Raw genomic sequence first — 18,244 nt, 5'->3', positions numbered from 1 at the left:
CTGGGACCAACTAACTTCCATGAGTATCCCATTTACCCCCTTCCTCATTGTCCAGCTGGTGAGGTTTGGCATTTAACTAGCAACCTCCAAAGGCCACAGCCATCAGCCACTCCTACCTTGAGCTGAGCTCCCACCCTTCCAGGTGGGACTTTCAGCAAAAGCCATTTCGACCTTCCCTCCCAAGGTCGTCTCAGCTCACGAACAGGGGTGCATCCCTCATGACCTCCACCTTTCCATCTTCCCAGAAACCCCTCGTACTGCATGCAGCAGGGTCCCTCCTCCACACTGCCCCCGGTTCTCACTTTCCTGTGCCTTCTGCATGTTGGAAAAGGGTCTGGGTGTCACTGCCGCTCATGCTTAGAGTCCCCAATAAAGCATCTAGGAGGAGCCATTGCTTTTCGTTTCTAACCCATGTGTGTGGTCTACTCAGCTCTCCTTTCCAAAGTCAGGACAGAGGGGTGGACATGTGAGGTTTCCAGACCCAGCTCTGCTGGGGAACAAGCCAACCTGGAAAGGTGGCAAGTGCCTATTGTCCCAGCACGTGGGAGGCCAAGGAAGGACAGAGTACAGCCTCACCTACAGTCTACACTTCTGACATTGTCATAAGTCCACTTCATTTGGGCACAGAACTTCACAGTTTACGTCCATTTGCTTACATCCATTTGCTTACATTTGCTGTTAGGGTTGCCCAGGGCAAGCTTATACAATTTCTAATTTCTAAGTGGGAGAAACATGCTAAAATGCTCAAAGACTGAGAATATAACTTGTTCCAAAGGGAACATAGTCATTTATTTTGCAAAATATGAATAAATAAAGTATAAAGTAGGCATGGTGGTGCACACATGTAATTCCAGCATTTGGGGAGGCAGAGGCAGGCAGATCTCTGTGAGTTCGAGGCCAGCCTGGTCTACAAAGAGAGTCTAAGAGAGCCACGGCTACACAGAGAATCCCTGTCTCAAAACAAAACAAAACAAAACAAAAAGTATTAAAAAATTTGGGTATTTTTTAGCAAGGTTACAAGAAAAAAAGTAAGGCTGGGGATGTGGCTCGGTTGGGAGAGTGCTGGCCTAGCATGCTTGAAGCCCTGGGTTTGATTCCCAGCACTGCATAAACTTGACATGGCAGTGCACATCTGTAATCCTAGCACTTAGGCTCGGACAGGAGGATCAAATTCAAGGTCACCCTTAGGTAGTGAGTGAGTCTGAGGCCAGCCTGGACTACACGAGACCTTCTCTCAACAAACAAACAAACAACCACAAAAAGATGGGGCTGGAGAAATGGCTCAAAATGTAGAGTACTTGTTTTTCTTACAAAGGACCTAGGTTCGATTCCCAGCACCCACACGGTGGCTCACCAAATATCTGTGACTCCACCTGCAGGGGACTGGACACCTCTTCTGAGCTCTGCAGGCACGCGGCATGCAAAACTTTCATACACACAAAAATAGCCACGGCCAAGATAGAACAAGGGTGGGATTCGTACACAGGAACCTTCTGGCACTGTCTACCCTACTGGGCATCCCATGAAGACCCTTCTCAGTCCTAATAAATGTTCTCATGACGAATAACACATGGGTCCTAGTGGGGTAAACACATATAAAAGGACATGCTCCTCCTCACTCCAAAACGAGACTCTCGGAGCCCTTCTCTCAGTCTCCTCTCTGGAGGAGGCAGGAGTTGGATTCTGCTCAGGCCTCCTTTAGTTCCAGCATTCACAATCCTCCCTCGCATACTTAATATACAAATTAGATGCAAATGTAACCATTGCCAGACTCCTTTTATTCAGCCTGCATTGTGCGGCGCACACACACACAAACACACACACACACACGAAAATCCTATCAGTTTCCGAAACTGATCCCTGAACCACCACTAATCTTTATCACTTCTCTCTTTCCAGTATTGCCTCCACCAGTTGGGGTTTATCTGGAAAATGACTTACACCCCAGTAGTCCTTGGGTGGCTGTGGTTTTCTGTTGATCTTTTATGGTTGGATATGGTAGTCCCTTTCCCATTATCTTCTGAGCCACCATGGTAGAGAAGCAACTCTGTGTGCCTTTAGCAGTCAGTACCCATCTGCCCAGCCAGGAAACAAACCATGTTTTTGCCTACCGTGCCAATAGTGTAAGTCCAAACTGAATGTCTAATTCAACAGCAACACTGATGTACTCCCACTTGGAACCATAATCTCTAAACCAGAAAAGCCCTTGAGGCTGGAGAGGTGGCTCAGCAGTAAAGAGCACTTACTGCTTTTCCAGAGGACCTAGGTTGAATTCCTAGTACCCACATATCTGCTCACAGCCATCCAACTCCAGTTCCAGGGACTCTGAAATGTCCTCTTCTGGCCTCCCTTGAAGCAAAAATGCTCATACATCTAAAAATATTTTTTAACTAATCAAAGTCCAAAATTTCAGCTACTTTTTCTTATTACTATAACAAAATACCCAGAGATCAACTGAAAGAAGGGTTTGTTTCGGCATATGTTTTTAGATGTGTCCTGGCAGGAAGGCAAGGCAATAGAAGATGAGGCAGCTGCTCATACTGTATTGAGAGAGAGAGAGAGATAGAGTGACAGAGAGAGACAGAGACAGAGAAAGGGAAGGCACTGGTGCTCAGCTGGCTTCCTTCTTCTCTTTTTAATTCAGTTCAGGTCCCCAGCCTGGTCTCTCCCTCACTGGGTCCTCTCTCCTCAGCTACACCTTCTGAAAAAATCACCACCAATAGGCCCAGGGGTGTGATTCTAAATCCCAGCAAACAGACAGTAAAGATGAGCCATGACGGGAAGCAAGTTTTGCGACTGAGACACACGGAATCATGGGAGCAGGCACCTCCACTTCTACCTCAGCAGTACTGGCCTCGGGGGTTTTCCCACGGCCCCACGGCAGGAGCAACCCGCACAGGATCGGCTGCATCATGTGGTTCAGAACCCCAGCTACCCTGGAGCACAGCCTTAAGCGGTCCACCTCGGTGCCCCTATGACTCCCACTCCTGGTTAGACAACACGCGGGCAGCACAGCACACGGTGAGGGCCACAGCCACATTTCTTTTGCTGTATCATCGGATCTTCGGCGACAAGACCCGGTCCTCAGCTCCGGGGAGGCTCCTGCATGGGTGCTGCAGAGGAGCGCATTGCACAGGACTCTTGGGCAGCAGGGGAAGTGCTGACTCAGAGGCAGGAGTGGGAGGAGTGTGGTGGTAGTTTTAATTGTCAGCCTGACACAACCTGCAATCACGGAGGAAGAGAGTCCCCGTGAAGGGCTGTCAGGCTGTGACATGTTTGCGGGGGACTGTCTTTTTTAAATGATTTATTTCTTTGCTTGTGTAGCATTGGTGTTTTGCCTGCATGTATGCCTGCGTGAGGGTGTTGGATCCCCTGGAACTGGAGTTGCAGACAGTTGTGAGCTGCCATGTGGGTCCTCCGGAAGAGCAGAGAGTGCTCTTAAGCACTGAGCCATCTGTTCAGCCCCCTGTCTTCTTCTTCTTCTTCTTCTTCTTCTTCTTCTTCTTCTTCTTCTTCTTCTTCTTCTTCTTCTTCTTCTTCTTCTTCTTTTCTTATATGTACAGGTGTTTCGCCTGCATGCATGTCTGTGCCGCACCTACATGCCTGGTGCCTGCACAGGCCAGAAGAGGGCAATCGCATTCTTTGGAATCGGAATCACCGATGTTGTGGGCTGTCCCGAGTGAGCGCTGGGCGGAGTCGGGTAAAGGAGGCGGAGAATGTTGAGTTGTGAGGGTTAATTCTGAGGTGTTTTAACACAAAGGACTCAACCCCTGGGAAGAGTAAAAGACCCCTGCTGGCAAGATGAGTGCCAGCGACTGCTGTGATGTCCCTCTCCCATACCCTCATTCAGCCCATGCTGTCGCTCTGCCTTCATCTGTATGGTCCAAACTCAATCTCAGAGGCTGGGGGCCTAGCTCAGCATGGCCCTGAGTTCCACCCCATGAACCACCAAAACTCTACCATAATGGGGTACTAGAGTCCCTGTCGGTCACACTGATAAAGACAGGGACCACAGCTAGGTAATGAAGGTGGAGAACTTCCAAGGTGGCCAGCTTCTCCCTCACCCTCCTGACCTGAAACAAAAGCTTGGCAGCTTACAACAAAGGCTCTATGGACCCTTTTCCTGCCAGCAGGCCCTGCTGATGGACAGGCTCAACAAGTTCCAGGCCAGATCAGGAAATATTACACAACAGTTGTGGGCCAGTCAGCCATCCTGTTTCTCAAACTGCCAAAGTAGGAAAGAGAGGTGGACCCTTCAGAAACTTAAAAAACACCCAGCCTGTGAGAAGAGACTGGATTCTTGGCTTCCCAAGTCCCATCTCTGTTTTACAAAGAAGTTATTTTTCTCTGGGGGCCAGGACGCAAGTGTTTCCTCACAACTCTCCCCGCTCCCACCACCAAACACCTTTCCTCAACTGCTGATTCTGTCTGTTCTGTTTGCTGTATTCAAGACTTCTCCACAGCTGCTTGCCCTGCTCGAGATTTTTCCTGCCTTTTAATCCTTTAACTGGCAGAGGAAACAAATCTGATCAAGACCCCTAGGTGGCAACAACAAAAAGCCCAGGTTTTAATGTGTTAGGATACTGAAGGAGGGATACAGGAGCATACGTGAGGCAAGGAAGGCATCATGCAGCTGCAAAGGAAGCTGTGGAGCATAGTCTCTGGGTGGGCAGCCAACTGCAGGAAGGGAGAACAGCCTCTGACATAAGGAAGGGGAAGAAGTGCTGATGAGAATGGGAGAGCCCTCGCCTAGGCTGGACAGCTTTGGCTCCGGCCTGAAAGAGAGGAGGGTAAGGAAACCAAGGCCCTGGGAGGGGCAGGTGCTCCACCAGGTAATGACCCCACTATGAGAGCGTTATCGTGGAGAAAATCCAGGGTGCTGACAGGCAGAGTCAGTACACCCCACCTTCTGTGCAGTTACAGGTGTCACCGGGATGAAAGCAAGGGCGCTTGCAGGTGTCACAGTCAGGAAGCTGGGCAGCAGCACCGCAGGACTGGAGTATCCCAAGGTTTCTGTCACCAAGGAGGGTGTGGAGCGATGGCTGCTGCTCTGTCGGCACTGTGCTATCTAGCTTGTAGGACACCCTGGACCTAGGACGCAACAAGATAGCCATGGTGGTGCACTTGGGAGGGGGAGGTGTGAGGATCAGGAGTTCAAGGTCATCACTCACTTTGAACTACATAGTGAGTTCAAAGCCAGCCTGAGCTATATGAGACAGTTGTGAGAAAGGAGGAAGAGGAGGAAAGAGGCGAATGGAGAGGAGAGAGTCAGAGGGAGGAAGGAAGAAGACAAGGAAGGAAGGAAGGAAGGAAGGAAGGAAGGAAGGAAGGAAGGAAGAAAGAAAGAGTGGTTAGGTCTGCCTAGCATTATCCTAAAAATTCTTGTTGAGGAAGACAGTAAGGGCTGTGAAAGCTATATGTTTTTCAGCTCACTGCTAAAATCACTGGCTCCACTCTGGTATCATGGAAATCTGTTGGGTACTTCTCTAGCGTCCTGAGTCCACAGGTGCCTTAGTCTTCTCTCTGAAATGGAGCTGATAATGAGAGTTGCTATTCAGTAAGAACTCTATTCATTGAGAACTATCTGTCCGCTAGGAATTTTACACAAACTAATACCATTTTGTTTTCATCGATGTAGAGACTGAGGTTCAGTGTCCAAGTTCCCACATTGCAAGCTGTAGATTGGATCTGAATTTCATGAGCAGCCTTTGCTATAAAACTGCAGCCTCCCACTGTGGGTGGACTTTATTCCAACCCAATGAGAACAGGCCTGTCCATAGAAAGGTGTGACATGAGCAGGGTCTTCACGTGTATTATGTGGTTTGGCTGTGTGTATCTTAGTGACCATTTTGAAAGGAGTGTGTCCCAGGCAGTTGTTGCCTGTGGTGGTTTGAATAAAAATGGCCCCCATAGGCCCACAGAGAGTGGTACTACTATTAGGAAGTGTGTCTTGCTGGAGGAAATGTGTCACTGGGGGATGGGCTTTGAGGTTTTAGAAGCTCAAGCCAGGCCCGGTGGCTCACTCTCTCTTCCTGCTGCCTGCTGATCCAGATACAGAATTCTAGGCTCCTTCTCCAGCACCAGGTCTGCCTGCATGCTGCCATGCTCCCTGCAAGACAGCAACGGACTAAACCTCTGAACCAGCCCCAACTAAATGCTTCTGTTTATGGGAGTTGTGGTCATGGTGCCTCTTTACAGCAATAATACCCTAACTAAGACAAGCCCTTGCCCCTCCAGTCTGGAACCAGAATGAATCAAAAGAGCAGCAGAGCTGAGCCCATCATGTGTCCTACAGATAAGCACAGCTGACCTCGGGCCTAGCACTAAGCAGCTGGAGACAGTCTGTCAGCAAAACTACAGCTGGCCAAACTTGCTGTCAGTCAAGGAGTTTGTCAGGGTTGGTGATAGTTGTTACCAAGCATCAGTGCAGCAATAGCTGACTTATCCGGCAAAGGTGCTGAGCTAGGAAGCCACACGTGTAAGGAGCTAAAGCCTTTGCTATTTTTCTCTTGGTCCAAGAAGGTATCAAGGAACCAGAGGTGAGATGATACAGTCAAATGTCAAGTACTAGGGCTAGAGATGGCTTGGCATAGAGAGAACATATCGCTCTTACAGAGGACCCAAGTTCAGTGACCAGTGCCTATGTAACTCTAGCTCCAGGGTACTGAAACCCAGTTCTGGTCTCTCCAGGCACTGCACCCACATGCATAAACACACACATATACACATAATTAAAAAATAAAATATTTTTAAATGTCAGATAAAGAAAAACTGAAAAGTAACCATTGGGTACTTGACTAAAACAGTTAAGGACCGTGACGCACACCTTTAATCCCAGAACTTGGGAGGCAGAGGCAGGTGAGTATCTGTGAGTTCGAGGTCAGCCTCATCTACAGAGTTCTAGGCCAGCCAGAGATAGCGAGACCCTGTCCCTCTATAAAAATGGCAAAGGTCAGTCACCTGCTTTATTCAATGTCGCACTTTGTTATATAGATGGCTCTAAGTCCTTTCAGAGTTACTGGGGACATCTGGGCTTCCAACAGAGAAGATAGGCAAAGATAAACGTCTTTAAGTGGGTAGCAGCAGTGGTACTTGGGAGGCAGAGGCAGGCAAATCCCTGAATTCGAAGCCAGCCTGGTCTACACAGAGAAACCATCTCAAAAAAAGCAAACACACAAAAAAGTGTTTCTCATAGGTACCCAACATTTTAAAGTTTATGTTTACCCATCTATGGTTTCATTAAGCAAATCAAAGACTAGTACAACAGAAAGCATTATGATTCCTTAACGCTTTCCTCATATAGCTCAGGCTGGCTTTGAACTCACTATGCAGCCCGTGATGACCTTGAACTCCTGATCCTCACACCTCATATGGAGATGTCCCATATGGAGATGCAGGCTTAGAGAGGCTGAGAGGCTGAGTGTTGTGTCCAGTATCATACAGCTGAGGGGCTGACAGGCTCTGAATGCTGCCTGCTTACCCTAAGGTCCTATGCGTCTAATCACAGCAGCTGAAAATCAGTGTCTGGTCCGCCGGCTTTCACTGCCTTGCTCCTGAAGCACAGAGGTACCCAGCAGTTCAGGTGTGCCCTGAAATTTCAGGTAGAAGTCAGGGAAGCACAAGAGGCATGGAGGGAGATACTGCGGCCTGTTGGGGCAGAGCCTGAATACCTTTGCTCTTAGACACTACGGTCTAATCCAGGCAGTTCCCTGGTGCCCCACCCTCTGGCCTCCCAGGCACTCAGAATCTCAGGAGCATGTACGCTGACTGGCAGAGCTGGAGTATGTACGCTGGGTGGCTGAACCTGGCAGAGAAGGCAGCGAGGGGAAGCAGAGAGAAGGTTCCTAGCCCTGTGCCCCAAACAAGCTGCTAGGAATTGGCCTCAGGCCGCTGTCAGCTCCCTGTAGCTGTCAGCACCTTCAACATGGCCCTAACTCACCCTGGCTATGGGGATACCACAGATCCAATGTCCTTTCCTGTTAGCTGTCCCAGAAATCAGCTCCCCTGCTTTCTGCTACCCTTAGTTAACCCAGATACCACCAGACTGGAGCTAGACTTTGGGGACGTGGCCCTCCACACCCAGACTGCACAGCTAACCTACCCGGAAGTCCATCAGAATTAAAACCATCCCTATGGAGGAGTGGCGGCAATGGTGCAGCAGGGGGCTCCACATACATCCAGAAGCCATTTATACAGTGCCACCTCCAAGCGCTATGCCCCGTTCTGAGGACTTCTCCGGTGTTAATTCATCCCCACAGCCCTGTGGGAACTAGGGCACAGCGAGGTTAAGGAACTTGCCCACCATCGTACAGCAGCTCGGGTGTGAACCCAGGTGCTCTGGCTAACGTTCCCACTCCTCTGAGTGTAAATGTGTTAGGCAGATTGTATCTGCTTGAGAGGTGACAACATCGGGGCAGTGTGATGGCGAACCCTGACTGTCAGCCTGACAGACCGGGAGATGCCTGGGAGCTTAGGAAAGCACAGTGTCCATGCGAGTACTCCAGAGACCACGAATGCTTTGACCTACAGATTAATCTGTTGACAGACTCCAAATTGAAACAGACCATTGGGAGGTGGAAGAACTGTGGAAGGTGAAGCCAGGAGAACCCCCTAGTTGTGTCCCAGAGGATGTGCCTTTGTTTTATTTTGTTTTGTTTTAAGACAGGGTTTCATGTAGCTGAGGCTGGCTGCAAACTTGTTATGTATCTGAGGATGACCCTGAACTCCCAATCTTCCCGATTCTAAGTGTTCAGGTTACAAATATGTGTTCAAGCACACACGGCCAAGGGTGGCATTGGCCCTTTCGTGTTACTGTTCTCGGCTCCCTGACTGCCACAGGTAAGCAGTCTCTCTTCTACCTGCTCCTGCTGCTATGAGGTTCTGCTCACCTCTAGCCTAAAGTGACAGAGCCAGGCCTGCTGCGAACTGAAACCTGTCAAACTGTGAGCCAAATAAGTCTTTTTATCCAGGTGTGGGGGTGCACACTTCTAATCCCAGCACTCAGGCGGCAGAGGCAGGCAGATCCCCCAGAGTTCCAGCCATGGATACAACCCGAGTGACTGTCTCAAAAAACAAACACCACATATCTTTGCCCCCACCACCTGCCCCATAAGTTGATTCTCTCTGCTACTTGTCCCAGACTGAGGAACACTCTGCCCTGGACGGTCCCTTCACTTTTAGGGGTCACATTCCACTTCTGCCCAGCTGGTAGCACTCACAGAAGTTAAGTCCTTCCCTCTGACTTAATGCTGTGTCCCCCGTGCCTGGCAGATTTCAGCACACAGGGGCTCCTCTCCTTCCAGCCTGTGCCTGCTGAGTGAAACCCAGTACTGCTGACCCTGCTTGAACTCCAGAAACAGACTTAGAGGCTGACCTGGCCAAGGGCACCCAGCCCAGACCTTCTGCCTTCACAGTTGACACTACATACATCATTCATTTGCTGTGGTGACTGTGTTCAATTATCAGCAAGGAACTGCAATTGTTTATGTGACTAATTAGCATCAGGGTTCTTGGCATTTTTGCAGACAGCTGTCATGAAGTCTTCCTGTATGTCACAGCACAACCCCACCTGCACGTTTTAAGCGAAGCGTGAATACTACCCGGTCATAAGTGCACAGGTGGTGACAATCTGCCACACTTTCCCTGAAGCACCTGAGTATCTGTGCTCTGCACTGTGAGTTCAACAGTAAAACTCCCCAGACATTCCCGAGAGGTTACTAGAACAATTCTCAGTGGTGCCTAAGCTGGGAATTAGGTTGACTTCCTTGTGCCGAGAAAGCCCGCATGGTCCAAGTGCTCAGGTCAGAACTCATCCAGATGTCCACACGGAGGGAAAAAGAGGTGGGCGGCAAACAGCTGCAGCCCAAAGATTGCTCCCTGTCACTCACTGGGAGGCCAACTGCTACTCGACCCAGGCAAAGGTTTCTTTTCCTGTCGTTTCCTAAAATAAGTCGGAATGAGCTCGGGAGGAACTCTTCAGCAAGCAAAGCAGAGAAACGGAGAGTAGAGTGGAACCCAGGGTTCCTGAGGTTACCTGGGCAACCTCTACCCGTGGCTTATCAGATGAGACTGAGGCCTAGAGACGCTGTTACTAGCTCAAGATCACAGAATGGCAGAACCTGCCCAAGCCAGGTGTTATAATAGCCCAGAACCATTTGGATCAAAGCAAGTCACGCCTACAAGTTCCATCAACTACCCCCTAAACCTTTCCTCAGTCTCCAGGGCTTTTGAAAATGAGAAAGTGAGGCTCCCTCCTCTGAACAGAAGTCTTGGGACTACCGAACATGGCCTTGAGTGTGCTGTCCCTGCCTTCGTTTCCCTTTCCTGTGGGAGTGTTTGAGTTCTTCTTCATCCTTTCAAAACAAAAGGAACGTTGTCTTCTATGAATGTGTTTCGGGATCCCCAGGGCAGCAGGTTCTCTGTTCAGTGTTCCCAGGTCCTCACCTTGCCCCAACAGTCAGGACACCTGATGGCGGCACAGGCTCTCTTCCCTCTCTTCCCTGAAATGCACACCTGCTCTACATACATTCATCTTTATAACCCGCACACAGCTTTAGCTAGGAGGGGGACTGCTCTGAGCCTGAACTCCTGAGTTGAACATGACTTGCCCGCACCTAGCTTGCAGCGAAATTTAGAGTTGGCTGCTGCCACAGGACTAAACAGCGTGAGAAGATTCTAATCTTGGGTCCAATGGGCTTTCGACATACACTGCCTCTTGGTGCCAAGCAGGTCAGGCTGACAGTGACTGGGTATAAAGGCACAAAATGCTATTTTGTGTGCAGAGGGTTCCAGGGCTGTGAAGTGATGTTAGCCCAGTAGACTGTCACTGCCCTTCAGCATTCTGTCTGTGAGGCCTACTTCATCCCTTTTGCTAAGGGGACAACTCCTAGGCCTGGCTGATCCAGACCTCAGGATCCAGTGACAGAGAAAAGAGTAAGGCAAGCTGAAAAATATCTGTACTTAGGACAGAAGATGTAGGTGAAACAGGCAGAGAAACTCCAGCCATGAAATGGCTCCTATGAGAGCAACTTAAGAAAGGATCAGAAAGTGGCCTGGTGAAATGGCTCAGCGGGTAAGAGCTTCTGCTGCCAAGCCTAAAGGACTAGGCTTGGTCCCCAAGGTCCACAATGTTGTCCTCTGACCTACACATGTAGATTATGGCACATGAGTACAAACACATGCATTATACACATAATAATAGTAGTTTTAAAAATAGGGTCAACAAGATAGCTCCTTGGCAAAGGCACTTGCTGCCAAGCCTGACTGCCTGACTTTGACCTGAAAGTCCTACATGATAGGAGAAAATTAACTCATGCAAATTGTTCTCTGATCTTCACGTGTGCCATGCATTCATACACACACACACACACACACACACACACACACACACACACATAAACCCACCCACACACATTTAATTTAAAAGGTAAAGTTAAAAAATTAAATTAAAAACAAATAGAGAAAGAAACACACCACACTCCGGAGTATGGGACTCCATTATCTCCAAAGTATTTTAATTTGCTTGTTTACACATGGGCTCTGTGTGTACATAACAGTGGCATGAGCCGTTCTCTAAATACAATCTGGTATCCAGACAATGACAGATGTACATGGAAGCTAGTGAGCAAACCTCCACACAGGGAAGCAAAATAGCATGGCATGACTCTGGTCAGATGCTCCCAAAGCCTCATGTTTAACACCTAGGGACAACAGACACTGAAAGATGACTGGAGACTACTTCAATAGGAGAGCCAGACTCGGAATATTTCCTCAACAGAGATTGGTTCCTCTGCTTCCTGTAGAGGAGCCAGAACACTATAAATGCCATCAAGAGAAAGGCGGGGAGAAAACAGCCCATGCAGCACACGTGCTCAGCATCTTACATGTCTTTCCTTTAGGCACTCAAAGAATCGCCTCCACTTTACAGACAAGAGCAGCAAGGCTTGCACACTGGTCAGGTGGTTTGGGAATGGCGGCAACATTCAAACCTCCGTCTCATGGCTGCCCAAGCCCAAACACTCAGCCACGCCATGCTTCCTCACTGGAGGGAAGGCACGCTCCTGAGAAGGCAAGGGCTCTGAGGGACTCGGGGTGTAGCTCAGGGACAGAGGGCTTATCCAACATGCACAAAACCCTGGGTTCCACCATCCCCAGCCCCGGGAGAGGAGGTGGAGGCATACCAAGAATATGCATGTAGTCTAATCCAGCTCATATGCAGAAAATGCTGAGCAACTCAAAGTTTCTACTCCTAGTCAGCTTAATGTTAAACCTGCTCAGACCACTGGACAAAAACGTCCAAAGCCTCAATGTGACAGATGAGCCTGTGGATGCCTCCCATGTCTGCTCCCTTCTGCTGTGGACATGAAGCTTGAGAGATATCTGGTGGCCAGCCCTACCATCTTCCCCAGGCCCACTCCAACCCGGGGGAGATGGATGGAAAAGCCCAGATGGTCAAACACCCTTTCAGTCCATTGTCAACTCACCAAAGCATCATGGTGACACTGCCTGCCTTTCTTCCCCTTTGGTGAGAGCATCTCACATCTTATATTGCAATTGGTCAAACTGACCTGTAGCTCAACAGGACATAAAATACATCTTTTAAATAGATTCTTATATATTTTTAAAAATTCCTTAATAGCCAGATGTGGTGGCTTTAATCTTAGTATACCTTTAATCCCAGCACTCAAGAGACAGAGGCAGGTGGATTTCTGTGAGTCTGAGACCAGCCTGGTCCACAGAGAGTTCCAGACTAGCCAGGGCTGTAAAGTAAGACCCTGACTCAAAAAAAATTTTTTAATTTAATTTAAAAAATAAGATTAAATAAAAAGAAAGAAGTTACTCTTAATTTACTAAGTGCTAACAACCTGAGCTTGAGTCAGACCAAAGCTTATCATGCCATTATCCAGCTCTGCCAGGAAAGAGGCGTCAAAGCAGCTTCAAGGATGTTCATCCAAAAGGCCGGGGGCTCCGGTGTGAAAGGCTGAAGATGATCACCTGAGGGAGGAAAGGGGCCTTCTTATCTGAGACTAGAAGCCTGCCGTGTGGGACATGGGTTGCGAGACTTCTTACCCTAGCAGTCACAGTGAGGGCCACATAATGACACAGCTGAAAACTAGGCAGTGCTGCCAAGAAAAAATGTTGCAGCTATTAAATGCCCCCCTTGTAGGTTGTTCTGTTGGTGAGATGAGGATGAGGAAGCAGGCCAAAAGCATGCTACTATGTGAGCTGCCGTGTGGGTGCTAGGAACTGAACCCAGGTCCTCTGGAAGAGCAGTCAGTGCTCTTCACTGCTGAGCTATTTCTTAAGCCCCAAACATGTCACTATGTAACGTGGACAACTCTGCATGGCAATGATATGTAATAGGGGCGGCTTTGCATGCCAGCTGGCTTCCTGCACGAGAGGAGACATTTTACCTCACCTCCAAATAATCATAATATCCAAAGGTAAAAATCCCTTGGGCTGTGGTAATTGTCCTATGATCCTATGAGGTCCCCAAACCCAAATCTGAAATTCTCCATACAATCACTTGACAGAATTTCTCTCTCAGCTTAAAATATATCAAATAATGAAAGTGTCTGCATTTCAGTTTTATTCTTTCTTTTATTTTCTTTCCTTTTTCTTTGAATCAGGGTCTCACTCTGCAGCCCTGGCAGGGTGCCCTCAGACTCAGAGATCTGCCTCCCTCTGCCTCTGCCTCCTTAGTGCTGGGATTAAAGGCTTGCGGCACCATGGCCCCTGCTCCAGTTTTATTACCACAGAGAGCACAATCCTATGAGGTGGAGTTTAATATGATTAGCCTGAGATTTGGGCTCATAAAAAGTTAGTGTTCTAAAAAACCAAACAAAATCCCTCAAAACAGTTTTCACACACCAAAGGGCAGTACTGGAACATTGTCAACAAAGAACAAATGTCATTTGTGGTGACTGAAAACCATACAGCACCCAGTCAGGGAAGAAGAGGGGGTAATGCGGTTCTCTGTGACCGCTCCAAAAGTCAACACATAACAATACACAGTGCGAACAGAAAAAGCTTACTGTTCACTACACAAAAATCATCCAGGTGCTGGGCAGTGGTGGCTTGACCTTTCATCCCAGCAGTCAGGAGGCAGAGGCAGGTGAATCGCTGTGAGTTTAAAGCCATCCTGGTCTACAAGTGAGGTCAAGGACAGCCAGGGCTGCAAAGAGAAACCTTGTCTTGAAAAACAAAACAACAACAACAACAAAATCATCCAGGCACTGCAGGGTAGTGGGCCCTTGTTGGGAACTGATCACAGTCAGGTGCAATTGTCAACTCCACAGAGGGTATGAATACTACAGGCAGAGAATTGTTTTAGGCATTGGGGTGTTTAGTAAAGAACCTGCCAGAGAGAATGCTTTTCTCAGAATCAGCCACGGGGAGACACTGTTAAAACAACAGCATTAACGTGGCCACTAAACTCTAAGGAGAACCAGAGCCAGAGAGACCACAGCAGAGGGAGAGCTGAAGCTCTGGTTTCCCCTTGACTCACACACAATGAGGCTGTCTCCTGTCCCTCTGCTGAGCCTTAGCTCTCCCTCTCCGAACAGATTAAGGTCACGTCTTGACAGAGATGACACAATTCTGACAGGAATGGCGCTGCTGGTGATACGGGGGCACCACCAGCAGAACCTGAGGACTAAGCTTGTTTCCCAGACTCCACCCCATTCCAAAGACCCTCTAAGGGTCCTCTCTGAAGGGGGACCCAATAATTCAGCCAGTCACTGGACAAAGTAGGTGGGACATCTATTAGCCATTGTCCTCCTGTCCCCATTTCTTTCTCTTTTATTTCTTGTAAGTATCTCGCTTCAGAGTCAAACTAGAGGTCTGGGGAGGAAGTCCTGGAGAGAAAGACTTCAGGTACCAATACCCGTATGTCCCATACCATCCCAGCAAGCCAAACATGGTGCCAAACACTTTCTGGGTCAAGTCATGGAAATAAACCGCTGTGCACAAAAACATCCATACCCAGATGAAGGTCAGGAAGCCCAAGGCGACAACCAGGGTGGTAATGGCAGTATGAAGGTGGTGGCTGCGATCCGTCTTCACCTCATGCAGCACCGCCATCTCCTCCACAATCATGAGCGCACAGAAGGTCAGGAGGAAGGAGTGGCCTGAGATGTCAAAGCCATGCCAGAAGCCCCCTTCCCGGTGGCACTGCTGTTTGCTCCGATGCTCCTGTCTGATGCCCTCCAGGGCTGGGGACTGGTAGCAGCTGCCTGTGTAGTGTTCAATGTTGGAGAAGAGGGCTGTGCAGGTATACCAGATGGCTGTGCCCACAAGCAGCGTGCTCAACCGCCGAAGAACCAGGCTAGTCTTGCCTGTCAGGTGGTAGTTGGTGAGGGCAATGAAAGGCAGGAGGAGACAGACTGTCCAGGCCCAGGCCATTTTAACAAAATACCTGACAAAGGAGGAGAGTGCAGGTGAAGAAGAGACACGGCAGAGAGGAAACGGTGCCATTACACTTGAGCAACCTAAGCTCCCAAGGGAAGTCAAATGAAATTGATCACAGCTGCCCAGCCACCTAATGTGTCTGAGTCCTTAATACATGCTTACACATGCTTTATCCCCTAAGTATTGAACCTAGTTAATCTGTAACTCTGTAAGGTGACCCTGGGCCATATAGATGTGTCATGCCAAAGTGGAGGTCATAAGTGGTAGGGCTGGGGTTCGAATCCAGGGCCTGAAATTTTCCAGTTGGGCTATTTGTTCAGAAGAGCAGTAACTGATCATCTGTCAGATGTGTTCACATGTGATTCACTTCCACAGAACATTCACAACTAGCTGAGGAGGAAGGGGTTGTTTTTTTAAAGTATAGCCCAGGCTGGCCTCAAACTGCCTATGTAGCTGAGGATAGTCTTAAACTATGGATCTTCCAGCCTCCACCTCCCAAGTAACACCATCACAGGTACCACAGCCAGGTTTTGTGGTGTTGGGGATCAAACCTTTGTGCACGAAAGCACTCTATCAACTGAGTTGCACCCCTCATTTGTCTCATTTTACATGACTCCGAGGGCCCAGAAAAACCGACTACTACTTTGCCAAGGCCACACACACAACAGCAAACACAGACTGAGCCACACTTTGCCTAGCCCCAAAGCCAGTGCCTTTTCTACCACACTGATGTTCTCTCCTACAAGGCTGCTAAGTCTTAGAAGAAAGAGCTTTACTTTAAGCTACAAGACCAGGGTTTGAATCCCAACTCTGACTCTATTTATCACTGTGTCTTCAGGCCTCAGTTCCCTCAGCTGGGAAAAGCTAAGGGCACCAAACAGTTTTTTGGTTTTGTTTTTTTTTTTTTTTTTTTTAATCTCTTTCAGATCCAATGAGTCATTGCCAGTTCTCTCCCATTAACCATCACCATGTCTTGAAACAAAACATCAGAATCCATGGCTAACTCCTAAACAACAGAGACTGTTGCGTCCGGCTGCTCCCGATAAAGCAACACCTGCCATATCTGCCTCCTCTGTGCCCATGAGAGGTGGCTGACTTGGGGGTAAGGGGCAGAAAACACACACAAAAGAGATCTGAGGCAACTACCCCCCTCACACTCTATTGTTAGCCCAGCCACTAAGGGCGGGGAAGGATGAAGGTGGGCCAAGGTCAGATCGCCTCTTCCCTAGGTTCCAGTAGTCTCTCAGACAACACTCAAGAGCCTGTCACTAAAACCTTCATGAACATTGATAAGGAAAGCCTTGTCAAAGCCAAGGCCTCCAAGCCAAGCTCTGCCAGAAACCTGACCCAGCTGCCAAAAAGAGAAAACAGGGTTTTAAGTAGCTACCAAGAGTTAGACTCTCTTGGCATGCTGCAGACACAGTCTGAAGCATCAAGTTTACATGGAAGGGGCAATTTCATCTTCCAAACTCCCTGAATTGATGCAGTGGTGTTTTGTGCAATAAACATGTGATGTAAGTGTTTTAAAGGACTAGGAAAGAAGTGAGTGGCATTAGAGAGACGTCCCAAAGAGGTCCGCTGGGCTTGCTTTCCTGGGCAACTGCCATGCACTGTAGAGGAGTGAGGAAAGTCCAAGGAGATCCAGGAGAAAGGTCACCAGTGTGAAAGGTTTCATGGTTCTACCAATATAGGGCCAGGAGGGAAAGGCTCTCCAGGGTGGTAAGTAAGTCTAGAGGTGGTCTTCAAAACAACGGTGGGATTTTTGTCACAGGGGTTAGGAGAGGGGTGTCTGAGAAGCCGGCAGGAGGGAGGTGACATCTCCCTAAACAGGACAGGGGAGAGCGCCAAACTCTGGGAGGGGGAAAACAGCAGCTTCAGTGCACCCCATGCACACTGTCACTTACAACCCGCCCTGTCACCGACCCGCCCGTCAATTCGGCCCTCCTATCGGAATCCTCAAATGCTGGGCGCGAGTGTCACTCGCTTTCCCAAGGTCCCCGCGTCGCGAAACGCACACGAACGCGGCTTCCACGACAGGGCTTCCTCCCGATGGCTCGTCTCCCCCCCAGCAGCGATCTGGCGTCTTGGACGGGGGGACCGGGAGCCTGGTTACTCACACGTTAAGGACGTTGCGCTTGTTGCTGAGGTAGCTCTCGGGCAGCGGGGACAGCTCCTTGAGCAGGGAGCCCGCCAGCATGGCGGCCACCAGCGCCCAGGGCAGGTAGCGCCGCACCGCCACCCTCACCAGCGTCCCGCGGAGAAACCACGCGCAGCGCTCCAGATGCTCCATGCCGGACCTTCTCGGCCACCGTCAACCTCCTGGTGCCCTCTCGGCCACCGTCTTGCCCTTCGCTCGGGCTGGTACCATCACCTCCCTCCGGGCGCATGCGCGTTCCCGCAAGCCCCGCCCCCTAAGGGGCGCGTGCTCCCTCTAGTGGCCGTGAATGGCCTCTACAGAGCGCGGGTCTGCATCTACCTGAGCCGCTCTCCCCTCTCTCACCTGGGCGCCCCCAGGCGACGTGCTGCGAGTACTGCAGGCCACGCTTTGCCTGGAATTCTCGCTTGCTTTTCTTATCCGCAAAAGACAAAGGAGAGCTCCAATTTTCTTAAGAGCTAATTTAGGAGTTCCTTATGTTCCAATATAGGGTTCCGAGATGAAATTTTATTGCAAAGTAATTCCATAAAATAATTAAATTACCTAATTTAAATCTTATTTGCTTTTGCTTTAAAAGACAGGGTTTCTCTGTGTAGTCCAGGCTGACCTGGAACTCACTCTGTAGACCAGGCTGTCCTTGAACTCAGAGGAATCCCTGCACTTTGCCTCCGGAGTGCTGGG

The 18,244-nt window shown here is 49.3% G+C and overlaps 1 protein-coding gene across 1 annotated transcript; it reads right to left on the bottom strand.

Annotated features, from left to right (window-relative positions):
* Nucleotides 1-11,484: 11,484 nt before the first annotated feature.
* On the bottom strand, nt 11,485-17,791 carry Fitm2 (fat storage inducing transmembrane protein 2). The gene is made up of 2 exons (XM_021636343.2): nt 17,526-17,791; nt 11,485-15,415 (listed from the first exon to the last, which is right to left on the bottom strand). The coding sequence occupies exons 1-2, from the start codon at nt 17,696-17,698 to the stop codon at nt 14,800-14,802; spliced, it is 789 nt and encodes a 262-aa protein (XP_021492018.1). The 5' UTR covers nt 17,699-17,791; the 3' UTR covers nt 11,485-14,799.
* Between the last annotated feature and the right edge of the window lie 453 nt (nt 17,792-18,244).

Source organism: Meriones unguiculatus, chromosome 4 (genome assembly GCF_030254825.1).
Source record: "Meriones unguiculatus strain TT.TT164.6M chromosome 4, Bangor_MerUng_6.1, whole genome shotgun sequence".
In the NCBI taxonomy this organism is placed as follows: Eukaryota; Metazoa; Chordata; class Mammalia; order Rodentia; family Muridae; genus Meriones; species Meriones unguiculatus.
This window is presented reverse-complemented; position numbering and strand designations above follow the sequence as displayed.

What these genes read in the sequence shown, in the direction of transcription:
- Fitm2 (XM_021636343.2), bottom strand. Translation starts at nt 17,698, where the DNA reads ATGGAGCATCTGGAGCGCTGCGCGTGGTTTCTCCGCGGGACGCTGGTG. An exon ending in AAGCGCAACGTCCTTAACGT is followed by an intron (nt 15,416 to 17,525) that starts GTGAGTAACCAG and finishes CTCCTTTGTCAG; the next exon opens with GTATTTTGTTAAAATGGCCT.